The following is a 19,426-nucleotide window of genomic DNA, read 5'->3' on the forward strand; positions in this document are numbered from 1 at the left end:
TGCGTGCTCTCCCCGCATAAGCACATCCTGTTGGCCGTGTCCAATTGCCAGGGTAAACATAACGCCAAATGACTTTCCTTTCTTGGGCCATTAAAGCTGTCGGGCGATTTAATGCCCTGGACGCCATTAGAGTCGATAGCCATCAAGCGATGGCGATCCCTTAGCCAGCCGATCGCATGGCAGTCAGCACTTAGAAGAGCAGCCCGATTAACCCATGACAACAGGTGCGGCACGTATGCAAAAGGATTGGTCGCGTTAGGGTTAATCGATTCGATCATCGTCTGGGCAGCGGCGCCTGCAGCTGCCCTATAATCTGATGAAGGGTTGATGGGTTCCTCGCGGAGATGGAGATGGCTATTGCCTTTATAATGAAATTGTGTTGACCAATTTGTTATTTAACTTCGTTGACTCACATCGCCGCATCCTTTTGTTCTGTCCTGTGAAAGTGTGAAGTGTTCGTGGCTCGCCATGGGCGTGTCCTGATGAATGCGGCCTCCGGTGTATCTGATCCTGCAGGTGCTGTTCAAATACATTCAACAAACTGCCCGCAGACACGAGCTAACAAAAAGTTTGCCAGCAATTTTTGGCAATTTCAGCTAATGAAAGTTTTGAATCTGTGCACGGAGAAAAATGACTGGTAATAGAAACATTAATGAAGAATTAAAGAACGAAATCTCAGGTCATGTTATTTATATTCTTCTTCCACTTTAAGAATCTTGGCTAATGTACTATCTAAGATCATTACAAAAAACATAGATACTTTTTGGAAAAACATAAAAATTGATATTTTCTAAATAAGAACCACAAAATGTACATTTTTAAATATATTTTAGGTTATTTAGATACATTAATATTAAGACAATATTTGTCTATGCCTATCACACATTACCTATATATGTTTAATGCTAATCTTTACATTTCGTTAATATTTCTTTCTGTGGTGGCCAAGTTTCCACTTAGAATACCTTCGGGTGGTGGCTTGGCTAATAAACGAAATGTTTTATTGCCCGGCAACAACCGGGGAAACAAATATGGCAGCCAAGATAATTGGCAGCCATTTTGAGCTGCATTTGCCTTTGTTTATTTATTTCTTCATTTGTTTGTTTGTCTGTTGGCGACACGCGCCGCTGAGTTCTGAGTTCTGGGACCTGGCAACCGGTGAAATGCCACTGCAGCCCCAATTTGTGTTGCAACTACAATTGCAACTGCAACTGCAACTGCGACAGACAATTGCTGAAAAGTTGATTACTAACTGGCGCAGCTGTCGCCAACCCATCGTAACCGGCACCGCAAATCCCGGCCCATTTCCGCCCGAGGTCCCCAGCACTTAGTTTTAATAAGTGCTAATGAGTTGCACAAGCCGCAGGGCCATTGCTCATTTATGAGCCGGAGATGCATCCTTCAAGAGCCGCAGAAAGAAAATGCATCGTAGGGAGACACTGGAGGAAATTTATTTGACATAAAGAACTGTAAATAAAATGTATATTAACTTGTAATCTACATAAACTTTAAAACTTTTTGTATAACAACATGACGTAATAAAATCTCTGAACGACGATGATACCCAGTATAAAAATTACATATATTTAATTAACGTAATTTAGTAGTAATGATCCTGAAATAATAATTTACTTTGATCAAATATTTTTAATGAGTGTAAAATGTCATTAAATACGTCAAAGTATAATTATTTAAATAAGTTTTTTGTCATATACTTTATTAGTGACTGTTTTAGCCGCATCGAAGAGCCCTCATATCACCCCATCTCCGACCGAAAGCACTTTGCATAAATGGGTCTGCGCCCTTTCTGGCCTTGTTTTCCATGGTGACTGCTTCCGCTTGGGCAACTTTGTATGGAAAGTGCTCGTTATGCTGCCAACCGCAAATACTCGTAACTTGGCGACTTGGCGTCGTCAGAGATAAGTCGAGAAGTCGAAAAGGGTATGGCAACCGCATCGCATCAGAGCCACATAAGTCATGACATTTATGTTGGCCATGTCGGGCAAACGGGCAAGGCAGGCCATCGCAATAATCTCTGACTCATCACATACGCATATATAGGATATACGAACGTATCTACTCTCAGATATCTGGTCATTAGGCTCATTAGAGCGGCAGCCAATTAATAAACAAAAATAAATAATTGCACAATTCATTTGGTAATTAGACATGGCTCATAAAGCTGAATTAGGCAAAAGGCATAATGTCCACAGATATCCCACAGATAGTACGTACGCACACCCAGATATATATACTGTCTATATAAAGAGAGAGGCCCTAACTGAGGGAGAACTTCATGCAAATGAAATGAAATTGACTAGAGAGCCAGCAAATTGAGTGTGTCTCATGTGTGCCGTGTACCCGTGTGCCCGTGTATTTTTGTCCCAACTCACGGTGGCTACCACGGGGTGCCCCGCCCACAGCGCCCCTCTCACCCTTCAGAAAACACACGTACGCCCATGTAAGTGAACAATTCATTTGTCACACTAAATTTGTTTCAATTCATTTGCTCGGAATGACAAATAATGCGATATAATTACATTTCGGAGAGTTCCCTGGTGCATTTGCTCTTCGCTTTTCCGTGGGTGTGGGGTAATTCCTCTCAGTTTTCCCCCCAATCACGGTCAGCGCTCATTAGTCGGAGATTTTTAAATGAGATTGCTACTATTTACGTACGTTTTTCCATTAAACTTGGCCCAGTGTGTGTGACTGCTAATTATCATTTTCTCTTATCACCAGCGGGGCAAGGATTGGTCGAAAGCTAAGTTCAAGGGTGGGTTTGCCATGGCGTTGCAGCTATTCACGAAACTTCTTAACCACAGAGAATGCCTCCAGTGAAATATTAATTCATCCAATCTCAACACCAATCTATATCTATTTTAAAATTATATTGAAATGAAAAAATGGAAATATTATTGTCAAATCTTTCGTAATACCTTTTGTACTTTTTTCAAGTAATGGCGTAATACACACATTACTCATATTGTCAAACTTCTCTGTTCCCTTCACATCGCAAGCTCTTTTCAATGGCAAAATACAAGACACTTGGACGGACGGATCAGCGTTCGTTGGAAGCGCCTAATTTAAGACAATCAGAACATCTACGGCAGAATTATCGCAAAAAGTTCTTGGGCAATCTAAAGACACGCAGTGTACTCGCCCAATTACGGACTGGCGACATTTAATGGGGCTTGACGTTGGCCACGCTCCTTTAAATCCGTTTCCGGGCAAACTGTGAGGTCTGAGTTTTGTTATATTTATCTAAATAACAAGGATCTAACTTTTCTAAAGATGTTAATTTAACTCATTATAGAACAGGGACATTGATTTTTAAAAATATATAGCTCTATAAAACAAACTACATATTTTCGTATTAATTTAACGTTTCAATTTTATATTTTGTATAATGAAAATAACATCTTAAATTTAAAGATGATTTTAAATTTTACATTTAGGCAAACAATGACATTTTTATTACAGTTGCAAAGGGGGCGCCATCTGGACCAGCGCTGCCACTGTTTTAACACAGTACCTTACATTTAATTCATGTGGTCTGGCAACACTGCACAACAGAAAAACAGATTCAGAGTTCGATTTAAATGAAACATTTATCCAAAATTTACGGAAATTCATTTTAATTTAAATGACAAAATATTTGCTCTGAGAAATAAAAAATTGTTTTGGGAGTTTTATTGTTAAACATCGATTTGACCCTGAACCTATTAAATAATTTTAAGCTAGGGCAAACAAAATTATAGCATATAAGTTCAATAAAACTGAAATTTATCGACTATTTTATTTACTTCGATTTTCAATATTTAACTCTTAAATAACATGTTTTTTTAAATTTTTTTTTTTTAAATAAATTTTAAAATCTAAACGATACTTTTTTCTCCCGCCTTGCTCACTTATCAAAAGCCTATCGATCTGTCATTTCCGATACCGATTGGCGGCAATAAAAACAATAACCATTCATTATCAACAAATTATTTATGTGCGCAAAATCGTTCAAAACAAAATGTTGATCGCCGATTTGTTATCTTAAGATTTGTCTTATAATGGATGTGGATTGGGTAGATGATGATGATGACCTGGTGGCGGCTTTAGCAGAACATGAACAACTGGAAACCGAGGTATTTACTTGAATTAATCTATAAAATAGGAATTTATCGATTCTATTATCCGTGATATTCAGGAGAATGACAGATCGAAAGGAAAATCACTGTCAGATGAAGCCTGCGAAGGGTTTGATATGGCCACCGGGCACAACTGGATCTACCCAAACAATCTGCCCCTGAGATCCTATCAACAAAACATCGTCCAGACGGCGCTATTCAAAAACACCCTGGTGGTGCTTCCAACAGGATTGGGAAAGACCTTCATAGCGGCGGTGCTGATGTACAACTTCTACAGGTGGTATCCCAACGGAAAGATCGTGTTCATGGCACCCACCAGGCCTCTGGTGTCGCAGCAGATACATGCCTCCCAGAAGATAATGCCATTCGCCTCGGCCGATACTGTGCAACTTACAGGCCAGCTTCCGAGAACCAAACGAGCTGAACTATGGGCCACCAAGCGCGTCTTCTTTGCCACGCCCCAGGTGGTGCACTCCGACATGCTGGAGGCGGATGGCGTGCCCATCTTTCCCTTTGGGTCCATAAAGTTAATGGTGGTAGATGAGGCGCACCGGGCCAAAGGTCGTTATGCGTACACCCAAGTGGCCGACTGTCAAATGGCGCGGAACAGGAACTTCCGAATGCTTGCTCTGTCTGCCACTCCGGGAAGAACCATGGAGGATGTGGCAACAGTGTGTCAAAACCTTTACATCTCGAATCTGCAGGTTCGCTGGGACACCTCGATTGATGTACAGCCCTACATACACAGACGGACCATTCGAACTATAGTAGTCTCCCTGAAGGAAAGGATCAAGGAGCCGAGGGAACGATTGCTGCAGATCATCGAACCTTATCTACGCCAGCTGATAGAAGCAGAAATTATTAGAGGCAACAAGGGGAGCGTGAGCAAAAACAGTTTGCTCTATGAACAGAAATCCTTCACTGAGCGCTCGAAGCAAGGGCAGCGACATCCTGATCACAGCATTATAATGGGAAACTTTGCCATGTGCATCAGTATGTATCACTCGCTGGAACTGATGGAGCGCCATGGTCTGCGGGTTTTTGTCAACAATTTTGATGCAGACGAGGACGGGCGTGAGAAATTTGTTCTAGCAAGAGATGGTGATTTGAGGAACTTGGTGGAGGAAGTGCGACAGGGACTGGGTGCCAATCCACTGGATTACACAACAAATGCCATGACGAACGGAGAAGTGCCTTCGTTGCCCGCGAATCTGGACTTTGGACATGCCAAGTATGAGAAGTTGCGAGAGGTGTTGGTGCAGCACTTTAAGGTAACTGCACAGAAAAGTATTGGTTGATTTCTTGAAATCTTAAATGCCCTTTAAAAAAGAGGTTTACCTATTACAGGATTCTGGATAAGAACCAACTAGTTTAGTTTAGATAAATGTAATTTGCAGAAATTCAATAATCAAATTCTAACAAAGCAATTTTTTTATCTTTGACAGTCGAGTTCCGAATCCCGCGCCATTGTGTTTTGCGAGTACCGTGAGTCCGTCATGCTGATCCACCGACTACTCCTTCAGCACAGACCGGTACTGCGACCGCGCTGCTTTGTTGGCCAGGGCAGCACCGTGGGAGCCAGCTGTGCTCTTACCCAGAAGCAGCAGATACAGATCATGGCTGACTTTCGATCAGGCGTTAGCAATGTATTGGTGGCCACGTCGATCGGAGAGGAGGGCATAGACGTTGGCGAGGTAGAGATGATAGTATGCTTCGATATCTGCAGCTCTAATCCCACGAGATTCGTTCAAAGGATCGGGCGAACTGGAAGAAAGAAGAACGGGGAGGTGGTTATGCTGGTTACGGAAGGACGAGAACAACAAGTTCTTAGGGATGTTCTGGCGAACAAAGATCAGATTAACAAAAAGCTATTGAACTCATCGATCGTCAAATTGTCGCTAAACCAACATAGTTCACGAATGGTGCCCTCACAATTTCAACCGAAGTGCGAAGAGAAGCACATGGAACCTGTTGCGGAGGAGAAACCCAAGCCTTCGATATCTGCCAAGACTAAGGAAAACAAGAAACTGAAGCAATCTGTTGTTAAGCCTGGCAGCCTCAGGAAATATTTCAAGGAAAGCACCACATCGGAGAGTCAGCAGGGAATCCTTGAGGGAATGCGGCCCTACCAAATGAGCGATGCATCCCAGCAAATGGTCAAACAGCAAGTGCTGCGACGCAGTGTTAATCTGAAGAATTTCTTAGTAGAATCTCAAGCCAGTGCAACTATAACTAACAGCCAGGAAGACGCTCAACGCCTGCGAAAACTTACTCGTATCATTCAGTCACAAGAAGGCATTGACCGCGGACACCCAAGATCTTATAAGTCATCTGCGGGATGAGCAGTTACCCAGAACATTAAAGATCTACTTGCTGAAGAGCAATACGGATTTCATAAGGGAAATACATGAAAAGATGCAGGTCCAACGTGAGTTGAACATTGCCGATGAACGTCTTAATAGCCGACAGCAGCGTACTAAAAATAATTATCAGCTTCTTCTCGACATTTGCGAAGGAGCTGAAAAGTTGGAAGAGCTCCTTCGGGAGGAAAATAATCTTGCAGAATTCAGCTTCAGAGATCTAAAGGATCCCATAGATAAGCAAAGGGAGAAAGAGTTCCTTACCACCTGTGATAAGATATTCGAGGGTCTAGATGAGCAAGGTCTAAACTTTGATAATTTTGAGCTAAAGCAAGAACTTCTTGAAAAACTGGAACTGCGAAATTTGGAAGTCACAGTAAATGAGCAACTTGGTAATGTTGAAGCTTCCTGGACAGAGGAGGAGTTTGAAGAACGGGAGGAAGAGGTGAAAAGTGAGTCCGTGTACCTGAGCCAGCAACTGAATTTTTCAGCGATAGATGCAGCGCCCCATAGCTCCACGCCCATAAGGGTGAAGCCCAAAACCAGACACAAATTCGATCCTGTGCAAGAGGAGAAGGAAGATGATTACCAACTCCCGGGTAGAGGCCAGCGATTTGAGTGACAACCTGGGTCGGTTGAACTTATTAATGATCTCCAGTGAATCAATTTTTAAGACTGAAGCGTTAGATATATCCACCCCTGAGCCTATTCCAGAATCCAATCCGGAAGCTAATAAGATTTCTATTGTACAAGAAAGTGAAATATTTCCAATGGACTTGGACGAGACAAAGGTGGAGGCTAGGTCCACTCCAGATTTGAAAACGCAAGCAGAATCCACTATAGATGATTTGGATATCGACTTAGATGATTTTCTGGAGCCAATGGACGAGGAAGTCAAGCTGAATACTGAGATAAAGGAAAAAGAATCAAAAAGTATTACGAATACTGAGTCAGAGGAAGTGGCGGTAGCAAGTCCGAAAAAAGAAAATATTTGCCAGGATGATCTCGATCTAATGGCCGTAGATTTCAATGAATTCCTTGAACCGATGGCAGAGGAACTTCAGTTAACTAATCAGCTAACACAGGATGATTTTAAGGATTTCCTAGAGCCAATGTCAGAGGAATTAGAACTAATGAGCCAACAGAAGAAGCAGTTGTTGTCACCAAATGCAAAAACCAAAAATAACCAACTGTCCGTAGCACGAACCGAACAGAATTGTCGTACTGTTTCGCCAGATATCTTTGGCAGTGACTCATTGTCACCTTGGAAGCCACAAGGTAAAACTCTGGCCTCAAAATTGGCAGCCAAGACAGAAGCGAAGGCTTTGCCTAAAACTCCTCCAAATTCAAATCCAGTAACCCTTAATTCGCCAGAAAGCCGTAACCGCACAAATCCTATGACTCAAGACAAATCTCCGAGTATCTTCTATCTATATTTGAATCGAATGCGAGGTCGAGGGCGTCTTGCCAAAGCTGCTGAAAACCTGCATCGTCTGACTTCAACAAACACCTCTATATCATTGCATAAGGACGAAGAAGATTCGCCAATTCCACGTCGTCCTTTAAAGCGCAAGATTGTCATAAGCTCTGATGAGGAGGACGAAGAGAAGCAGCAGATACCAGAAACCGAAGTGGACTTCGATACGAGTGACTGCATCCTAATTGCCGACACTCAAATGGTAAATAGTTTAGAAAGTGTTTAAGGTTTTATTAAATTGCTTAGACTTTGATATATTTTCCAGCCTGATACGCCCACACCTCCGCCGAGACCCCGACGAAAACAGAGTAAATTCAATTCCTTTATTTTGGATGAGGCAGATAAAAGCGGTTCGGATCATGAAGAGGAAGGAGAAACCACTATTGGTGCATATCTGAAGGACTCTGTGATAGTTTCCAGCGATGACGATGACCACAACGACACAAACACACATGCCATTTACCTCCGTGCAATGAAGTATGTAGTAGTCATTAACTATATTAGCTACTAAGTTGCTATTATATTTTATTTAGGAGCCCCATTCAAAGGCCAGGTGCATTTAAGATGCCGCCACCTCGAGTATATCGCGACGAATCCCACATATTCTCTCAACCATTTGAGGACGATTCCTCACAGTACATGCAATGTTCCTTTGTTGTTGACGATGAAAGTTCAACGATTGAAAGGGGGCATGATGTTTCCGAGTGTCCACTTGAGAAAGCCGAACGCATTCTAAAGGAGCGACGGAAACAGCGCCGGCTAGCCAAGTTGATACCAGAACCTGCCAATAAACGAAGACGTTTGCAGATCATAAGCACTTCCAGCGATGAAGAGTAGCGTCACTTCTCAATGCCATTGTATTAATTCCTTTGTAATTTGTTAAATTTATTCCGATTTTATCTTGTTTGATTTAAAGTTACTAATTAAGTGTACATTTGTATGTCGAAATGTGATAGAGATCTTTAGAAGTCAAATTGATTTATGATAGCAGATGGAAATATATGTATATTTGTGAATAAAATATTCGTAGGACTCGTTAATTCTTTAAATACTGCATTTCAGAATATTGGAATATTCGGCGAACATTTTCTTGGCTTTTTAGAGTGCCTCAAGTTCCTAATTATTCGAGCTTTTTTACAGTTCGATCATTTTAGAACGATTTCAACACTCCTAACAATTTAATTTCCTTTCTCTCGTTGATCATGCAGTTTTACTTTTTTACAATTTCCCACCACATAACTTTTACCATGTTTCGTATGAGACTGTCCCAAAACTGGCAAACTTCTGGAACTGCCGTCTTGCTTCGATTTATTCGATACACGAACCTAACAACTTTACCAATTGGCATTTCTGACATTGTAACTACATATGTATAATACATTACGTGTAAGATTTACGAGAAGTGGACTATTATTAAGCGCCATCTAGGAGGGGTATTTAGATAGTCAACCCTAGATGGCACTTTCTCCCTCTTACTCTTTCAACCGGAAATGCGTTAATAAATATATATTGATTTTTTGAAAACAAAAATTTATGGAAAATAATAAATTTATGTTAAACAGTTGATGTTTTTTTTAATATTTATCCGCCGATATACTATTGGCTTTCTTAATTCATTAAGTTATACATTTTCGATGCGATTTAAAAAAAGATATTTTTTAAGATGAATCTTAGAATTGTGATGTCATAATGGGCGGAGCATCTTGGAGCGTCTCTAACGGACTTTCTGTCACTTTTTGCCCAATTAGAGGAACATTTTATTTTAAACTACAATAAGTTGCCCTACATAACAATTTTTACTTATTTATTAACGGATAATAATTTGACTGCATTTTGTATTCTGAATACCATTTCATAGACAAAAATTAAAACCATAAAATAATAAGTAGAGCTATACATAATTATACATTCAAATTTGGGATAATCGTTTTCTACCAACATTTTTGCATTGCTGTATGCGGCATAATCAATAATTTTTAATTTAACAACAATCGCACAATCGTTTCAGCGTAATAACCATTATTATATTTTCAACAATAACAGGCTCCACAGATACAACAGCAAAAGCAACAACATGGGCGAGCAGCAACAACAAAAAGTCAATTCAATTTTAATGGAGTAGCAATAAAACAGAAAAAGCGCAAAAAATTGATATAGCCATGCGGCATGGCCATAAGCCGTAAGCCGAAAGCCGTCAGCCGTAAGCCAAACTCAGTCTGCCATGGAGGCAGGAGACGGAGCTGAAAGCAAACCAGTCGGGCAATACAATTTTGCAATTGCAATAAAATAATTTAAAATCGTTTTCATCAACATCAGCTCAAAGAGTTTTTGTTGCCGGTCGAAATGCAAAAATGATTTTGCGGCAATCAGCAATTCGCTGGCCCGATGATGATGACGTTGACTTGTTGATGATCAAAACGATGGATGGCTATTTGAAATTGATTCGCTGTGAATGCGATTGCCAGTCCGAGTCTTGGCCATTTCATAGCCATCACAGCCATCATGGCCGAGTCCAAGCCAATTGCAGGTTCAACCTGGATATAACCCGATCCCCTGGAGTCTTTACGGCCCCGGCGATTTTCTTAATACGAAACGTGCCTGCCTGATGCGCCGTGTCCAATTTTGTAGTTCGTTCTTTTTGTAGGGTATGCTAAATCGCTCTCAAATCCGTTCTCAGAGTTTCACTTTGGGCCCTGAAGCTCAGTCATAAACGATCGGCCCAAAAAGGGGCTGGGCCTATCGTTTTACTCGATTTGCGGTTAAATTGTCTTGCGAAACAAAACCAATTTCAATTTCAAACAAAACGTTTTGCGGGAATTACGCAAAGGTGTATGCCGGACGTGCTGCTGACGAGTCTTTCTCTCTCCTAAGAACTGCAATAAATGGTCTGCAATCGAAGCCGATCTCATCGGAAGTGTTTTCGCTGATTGCCATTGGCATTGCCTCAAAAGGTCTCTGTCGGTTCACGGAAATGATCACTGCAAATGATTTATAATGAAGAGGAGAGGAAGAGCTTGCACTTAGAGAAAATACCTGTCTTGTTTTTTTAAATTACAAACTACAAACAGAAATTAAATATATTCTTTTGCTTTCCATAATACAGAAGAACTTTAAAGAACTATTTCACCGATTTAATTAACTTAAAACTTTTAAGTTACAAAAATATCTACCAAAAAACAGAATCAATTTGTTTCTGTGCAGGCCATAAGGTTGATTTGGCTCAATTCCATTTCAATGACAAATCGATTTCAAATTGCTCCGCTGGCTATTTGGTAACACAATGGAAACGCCCACCAACGAGCTCGGCTTCCCTCCCTTCCCAGACCTCTATCATATCTCCTGACAAATTGATATTGTCTAAGCCATTTTCGATATGCATATTTATGTTCTCGATAGGTTTCTTTGTCTTTGTTTGACTCACGACCGTGTGTTGCCTGGCTTTATCGTTTTACAATTTTTCTTGGCTTTCATTCACGGAGCTTGGTCACTTGGTCGCTTGTCAACACACACAAATTGCTCGGAGACCGAGGGCGCCGGAGAAGGCTCCGTAATAATCGTGGCCATAGCCAACCAAGCGCATCATCCACATCCGGTCCAAAGTTCTTTGTGTCTTTCGCTGGCCAGCAGATAACTTTTCTGATGCGCCGTTGACTGCTCTTGTCATATTATCGTGTTTGCTTGTCAAAAGCGCCAGGCAATTATGGACTGGACTTTGTGTGGGCCACGACTGGATGTAACATATATTTATGAGGCTTTATGGCCGCCGTCTTTGATTAATGCCTGACAGGCGTAGAGTGGAGACGCTGGCCAAATGAATACTAAACTTTGCTGCCTCGCCATATAAAGGCGACATCAATTAGCTCTCGGGCATAAATACATTAACACAAATCGTCGAGCATTTGGAGTGCCCATGCCTATGCCTATGCCCCTGCCCGTTACCGATCCCGTCCAGCAACGTATACGTATTCGTATACGATCTGTATGCCCGCTTATCGCCGCTTGTAAATGTCTCAACTATTTGTTAAATGCTAAAGCGACATGGTCATAATGGAAATGACAACTTAACAGCAACGACTGCGATGGGTATGGCAAAAATGTTAAAAGGCTCGGTCAAGTGGCCAGGTCTCCATCTCCATCCAACTCCTCCTCTTCATCCTCCTCCTGGAGCCTTGCCGTGATAACTGTATTGAGAGTGTCATTAACATTTTGATTTGGTTGCCTCGCAGTCCCAGCGCCACTTCAACTCTATTATGAGCTCCGCGACTGCCTTCGCTGGCTACTTATCGCCAAACCAGACATGCACATCATTTGTTAAATAAAATTTACAGAGCGAAAAATAGGTATTTTTACTTGTAATGAAAAAACCTTTACTAAAAATGTTATAAGTTTATTATTTAAAATGTTGTTTTTTGAATGATAGCACGTTTCTTTTATTTAACTTTTATACAACCAAATTGCTTACAAACGATCTTATCTTAGCTTAACATCGGTTATCGAAATAATATCGATATTTAAAGTGACCATCCAGTAAGCCTACCGCAATTTGTTGTATCTAAAAGAAGATTATTATTAATAAATCTGTAAATTGACCTATGATAGTGTTCAGTTTCAGTTTAACAAGGATCGTTCTTCTGTTAAGAATTGCTTTTCCCAGTGCAAAGTCACTGTACAGGTTGACTCCTCTTACCCCTCTCGATTGGGTGAGGCAATTAATCAGGTCGCTGTTTTCGCATGCAAAATGAAAACACCTTTTTAAAGGCATCGCCAGCACACGGAATAACAAGAACAACCGCAACGATGTCATCAATCAGCTAAAAACTTGGGACTCCGGGGCTCGGAGCTGCGAGTTCGAAACTCAGATCCGTGTGGCACTTTTCGTTCCAAGTGTGGTGTGGGTGCAGGCGAAATTAAAAAGCGTCAATTTGTCACACGTGGTCAGCTATGGACCGGACAGGACTCAGCAGCCCCCACCCGCCGGCTGTCATTAACAACGGTTTTGCGGTTGAGTCTTTAATTGCCCCCGTGTTCGGTTCGAGAATCCGATTTGGAGTTACCAACCAAGTTGGCACAGTTTTATTGCCTTCTCTTGGAGAGTTATTAACTGCGCTTGCGATCCATTAAGTGGGCAATTGGAGGACGGTGACAACGGATTTGGATGGAGCGTGGGTGTAATGGAAACTGGCCAATCGGAGTGTCTTGGCCACGCAAAATGGCAGAGTGGGGTGGCTGAAAGAGGCTATTTTTGATGGAAGGGGTTCGATGACAACTTACGCCTGTACAGACATACATGAAGCTTTGTCAGTCGGTTGTTGATGTGGAACGATTATATTGCAACTAATGGTGGTTTATGGATTTCAGTAAGCTCGATTGAAATATTTTTTATAAAATGTTTAATAATTTTCAATGTAATTGTAACTATTTTTTGAAAATGAGAGGCTTGAATGGTTTTAAAACAGTGTCTAAGAAGTACAAATAATTTGCAAACGTTATATAAATTAATAGTTAGTCCCTTTAGTTAATATTAATATACCAAATCATCTATGAAGTAACATTTTATAATGATATTTATACCTCGCCATATTAAAAACAACAATAAATACAGTTACTCGACACATAATGGAGTTCCGCTGGCCAACTCATTCCCACACCCACTTGGGAACCCTCCGATTCGATGTTCATCATTCTTCGGCTAATGACAGGGCGGCCATTTTGAAATATTCAAGAGGCTGGCACAGCTCCAAGGTGGTTCTATCACCATTAGCTGCAGTCCCACTCGCAGTTCGTGTTACTCCCACTTGGCAGAGCTTTGGGACTCGGCGGAGGAGCAAACAAGTTTCATTTGTCAGTTGGCCGAGGAGATTTTCTGGCTGCAGACTCAAACTCCAGACCGCTGGATGCATTTCCAAACACCTGGACCGAGGCCTGGGAAGCCTCCTTCCCGGCTGACACCGGCATGAGGCCATTTGAAATTAATGAACTGTGATTCACGGCCTCTCTCTCCGCCTTCCGCTTTCTCTCCAGACATAGCCGCTTCCGGCGGAGCTTTTCTATTTTCACCGAAGTGCATTTCACATGATGAACGAGCCCAATCCCTCGGCTATCCCGGCATCCTTTTTGCCATTTTTAATTGTTTTGGGAACAGACGGCCAGCAAAGATGAAATTTTTCATTTGTTATATCCCGGAGAACAGGAAAAAAGAAAAGCTGGAAAAAATAAATGGAAAACACTAATTTGCATAGCCATTTGAAAAATGATTTTTGATTTTTGTTTCATTGTCAGTTGCAAACTCATTTATAATTTTACATTGTCTCATTTCTCAGCGCGGTCCCAGGCGACTGAGTATTGGGCTTGAGTTCCCAAATTAAATATTAAACACCTCGGCCAGAAACTTGTTAATGATTTGCTTGAAGAAATAAACACATTTTAATTAACATTTAAAATGCGTTTTAAGCAAAAAGCTTTTAAGAAACGGCGCCATAACAATAATCATAACAAAAGCACAAGCAGATCGATGCATCAAAATATGAATCGGTGAGGGGTGAGAGGAACAGAAAGCCACTCCAGGGGAATCTCGACCTCAAGTTGCTCAATATAGGGCACTGAGAGAAAAAATTTATTGTTTTTAATATATTTAACCGTCTTTTTTATTGTTTTTGGGGATAAATTTGCAAACATTTAATACTTGAGATTGCATAATAAGCTTCTATCTACCATTTCAAATTTAAAGTTTAAAGTTTTATTATTCATAAATCATTTTCGAATTATTCTCTTTTATATAAGGTTTGATAAGAGAAAGTTACTTTTATTTCTTGAAATACATCGACAGAATCAAAAATATTTCTATCACTTTATTCCTCATTAGTATTAGTATCTAAAATGTAATGGTGGAAAATATTTAGTATTAGCTATTATACTTTTTCCTTATATAACATATCCAAAGGACATTTTTACATATTTTCTCCCAGTGTAACTTCGATTTTAGCCCCAGCTCGTTCATTAACAAGCGCGTCAAAGTGATAAGAATGCGAGAGTAAGCAGCAAGCGGCGAGGAGAGCTGGGAGGCAGGTGGGAGCGGTAGAGAAACAGGTCACAATGCTAATTGATTGCAGCGACGTCGCCGTCGTCGTCGCTGTTGCCGTCAACGTGGGCCATACCAATAAAATTATTGAAGCCACCGCCAGGAGACACGCATTTCTCGAGTCGTTTTCGGAGTGTCGATAAGCAAATTGCATCCCAGAAAGATCGAATATGACTCATGCCCTGTAGCCTGTCCACGAGGGCAGGTAGAAAGGTCGTTCGGGAATCGTAAAAACTCTCAATTCCCCGTCTAATGCTCTAAGGGTCTGAGCAGTCTGATCAGTCTGTCTCAACAAATTAAGCAATTAACTTGGGTAGTTGAGATAACCATATATTATACAAATATATACTGGAGAGAGGTGTTGGTTTAATATTTGTAACCCGATCGAAGCGATTAAAATGCATTTAGCCAATTTGTATATGCAAATCGAAGTCGAACGGGTTGTAGAAACTTCGATTGGAAACCAAAGTCAGGAATGGCATGCCAAGACACTTTTACGATCCGCATTTTAATGCCACTTAAATGTTATAATTTGCTTTCAAAATATCTAATGTCTGTCCGAGATCTGTGTCGTCGGCGGAGGCATTTGTTTAGTCATTTTATGGAGGCCCGAGCTAAAATGGCTTAAACGAAAGCTTCGACTTTGTGGGGTTGTTGTTTTGTTCGGCTTTTATGAGCGTGTCTTGTTTAATTATTTTTATGTGGCAAAAAGATAGTAAAAACTTGAATATTTTCTTCAATACTCGCATAAAGCTAAAAGAGCTGTTATAAAAATTAGTTCAATGGGCCAATATGTTTAGGAGTTAAGGGGGAGAAAAGCAAGGTCTGGTCTTTAAAATTATTAAAAATTTCAAAAATCTTTTCTGGCTTACAACGTTTTCTTTTGCTAGTAAGTGTTTCCCTCATTCATTTTTTTGGGACATATTTTTCTACAAAAACCTGAGGCTTAATATCGACCATTGTTGCTCTTAACTAATTAATTTTTGGTATAGAACCAGACTCACATTCGTCGAATTTATGATCCACATATCATACACCCTCTGGCAAAGCCAACCCCCACCGCATTTCCAATCTCACACCAAAAAGACCACTTGAAACAATAAAAATCATGACTCCCCCAGCGGAAAGTAGGCAGGAGTGATCCATAAATTTCGGGACTAATCGCACACACTCCCAGAGAAGAGTGCGGAAATTGTCCGTAATCATACGAAAATTGCGTACAAATGAACTGCTTAACGGTGTGTCGCCCATTCAGACAATCGCAATCAGAATTCCCCCAAAGCGAAAACCCCTCTGCCGCAGTTTCCCCGCACAAAATCCATTTAACCCGGCCCCGAAAATTGTGCCAAATTTGCGTTTGCGGCCCAAAGCCTCGAATTGCTCGACTGGAATTGCGCGCGGGCATATTTAATTTATAAAACAGCTAAAACGGCACCCACCAAATTGGCCAGGATACTGAGATGGCGGGAGTGGGTGAAAAGGGGGAAACACAGGGGTGAACATGGAGGGAAAGTCCTTTGCCGAGTGCGCCGGCTAAGGAAATGCGTGGAAAAAATCAGTTACTTATTAAAAATGCCCATATACATGCAACAAACATGAACTCAGGCATTTGTATATGGTTACATTAGCGTACATAAGTGCCACAGTGTGTTGCATAAAAATCAGTAGCTCCTTCTTGGCCAACGAGGCCGTGGGAGTGGGTGCGAAATTAATTAGAAGCACCCTTATGGTTATATCCAGGTAAGATGGTTGTCTGCTTAAGAACCCTCGTGTCGTTTTCTTTGGGGAAATTCAGGAAATGGAGATTTTCCATTAATAGCCAGGGTTAATTTAAGTGAGTTTTTAAATTAAGGAAAAATTAGAATGTAAAGATGTATTTACATAACATTTGATTTAACTTTTAATAAATAGCTTAGTATTTGGCTTAGTACTCTATTATGGAATCATAACTTTGTTTCGTTAGCTTGAAGGCTTTGCGTTTTTTTTCCTTTTTATACATAAGTGGTCATACGATATTAAAACCAACTTATTAGAAATGAATGAACAGATTGTGGAAGTGAAAGTAATTTAATTGCTACGTACGTGCTAGTATTGTTTGATAAAAAAAAAGGTTTGAGAAAAGTAAAAATCTGGATTTCCTTTAGTTAAATGCAACCTTAGATTTCATTTTAACTACTTTTAAATTTTAGTTTTTAACTATCCAAAGAAAGAAATCACAGTTCCCCAGTTTGAGGCAAATTAACTGAGACGTGAATCGCCGTTCTTTTTTCTCCGTTCGCCTCGAAATTGGCCAAAATATCTACACCAGGCACACACACACACTTTTGGCCACAAGTCTGATCAATTATTGATGCGTTAATTTATCGCTTGGCAAATTGTGTGGCCAATTGGCTAAAACAAAAACACACGCATTCAGTCGAATCGAGCCATCACGACGGCCTTGGTCTAGGAAAGGAACTTGAGTTTGATTTCGCCGAGGGAAGCACTCTCTCCGTGTGTGTTGAGGGAAATCACTTAAATGAACTTCACATTCTGGGAAAGTAGTTACAGTGATGGCGAGGAGAGTTTATTGTTATTCTAGAAATGTAAGAAGTGTTAAAAGGGTTGAAAATTGTTGAGAGTATTGAATATTCTTCAAAATATACATTTGTAATATCTTAGTCTTATGGTGAATCCAATTTTAATACTCTGTTATACAGTAAATAAAAGTAGAAATATGGTATTCAGTAGCTCTTGCTCATCTCTGACCATGTCTAGCGATATTTTCGGCATTCACACAAGTATTCCCTGGCATGTGTGCATTTGAGAGGGATTCGCATAAAGGTAAAACTGTCACCAATAATAGCCAAGCCCTGACCGCACATAAAATCCTTGCTGCGCCGTCCTGAGAGAAAGTGAGACAGCTGGTCGAGGCCAGAAAGGGAGGGCCAGAGGTGGCCATAATCAGTATTGGCATTTTAAGTGACACTTGCTCAGCCCCGTCCGCCTTCCACAGTCAACCCACCAATGTGGATCACATCGCCAACCCCCCGCCATCGAACTGAAGTCGCGCCATGCTCCGCCATTTGTATATGAGCCAAATAAAAATGCATACCAAATGAAGCTGGCAACACTGCCAGGAATTCGAACAGCAGCAGCAGGAGCGGCTCCTGGGGCGGTATTATTCGGAGGCACTTGCGCAAAACTTTGCTGCTGAATATTCCATGAAGTTGCCAATAAAGTCAAGTGGCAAGTCCTGGCAACAACTGAAACTGAGGCTGCACCAGTTACAGTGCATACACTGTTAGAAATGAAAAGAGAGTTATTAAGAACATGTTCCGGATCCATATTAAGCTAAGTAATCGAGTAACATAAAGCATATTTATACATAGGACTTACGAGTATATAACTCTGGTGTAGAACCAATAGACTTTACAGTGGATTTAATTTTGGGAATGAATTTAAACATTTTAAGAAGTACATATTAAAATGAAAACAGCCAAGGCAAATTGAAATAGTTTTCCTTACCTCTGTAACCTTTTAATTCCCAAATGGTTCTGCCTGGCTAAAATATCAATAGCTAAGTAAGACAGCAATGACAACAGATAATAGGGGTTGGATATGTCGTCTAACATCAGTACATTCTTATCATTCCTAATTTAAAAGGAGTTTGATGTTCAAGCAAGGAACAAAGCCTTTTTATAAATCTGAAACTGCAATTGTAGCAAATTGTAAATACTATAAGGTTTAAAGATGGAAGGTTCTTCATTTCAGTATAATAATGAAAACTTAAAGCAGATATATGTTTAACTTAAAAACAAATTATAGTATAATAAGTATAAGTATAATAATAAATTGTAAGAAAACTAAACACATAAAAGAAATATAAAAGCAAACCTTATATTTCAAATATAGCCACTGATGTGCAGAGTTTTCCCCTAACAACACTCTCAACTTTTTCTCCCAGTGCACCTTTGTAGCTACACTTAAGTTAAGTTCTGTTCTGGTTGTTGCTGTTTTCTCTGCTGTTGCTGCTGTGTCTGCCATCCGACTGCAGTGCGCTGCTGCATACTAATTTTCCACCACCCTGCCACCGCCCACCATCATCTCCATTCTCATCTTGGTTTCAGAACTACCACCACCACCATCTCCTCCACCCCCAATGCCTCGACTACCTTGTTGTTTTTGTGCTGCTATTAACTGAAATAAAAGTAAAAATGCAATAAAAATGTTGGCCGCCTCTCGTTTTGCATTAAAATTGCATTACAATTGCCGTGGATGGAGGCGCTGTTGTTGCTTTTATTATGGCAATTGTTTTCTGCGTTGCTGCTGCTGTTGTTGTTGTTGTTGCTCAAATGAAATCCAATTAGCCGACTACAAGGCCTACCAGCAGCAG

At 40.6% G+C, this 19,426-nt stretch overlaps 1 protein-coding gene across 1 annotated transcript; it reads left to right on the forward strand.

The window, feature by feature from the left end:
- Window positions 1-3,999: 3,999 nt before the first annotated feature.
- Window positions 4,000-9,007, forward strand: LOC108115178. The gene is given in 7 exon segments (XM_017226502.2): window positions 4,000-4,133; window positions 4,196-5,407; window positions 5,582-6,424; window positions 6,426-7,085; window positions 7,087-8,175; window positions 8,239-8,450; window positions 8,507-9,007. Coding segments are annotated over 7 exon segments (4,395 nt in total). The 5' UTR covers window positions 4,000-4,058; the 3' UTR covers window positions 8,811-9,007.
- The last annotated feature ends 10,419 nt before the right edge of the window (window positions 9,008-19,426 follow it).

Source organism: Drosophila eugracilis, unplaced genomic scaffold (assembly GCF_018153835.1).
Source record: "Drosophila eugracilis isolate 14026-0451.02 unplaced genomic scaffold, ASM1815383v1 contig_974, whole genome shotgun sequence".
In the NCBI taxonomy this organism is placed as follows: Eukaryota; Metazoa; Arthropoda; class Insecta; order Diptera; family Drosophilidae; genus Drosophila; species Drosophila eugracilis.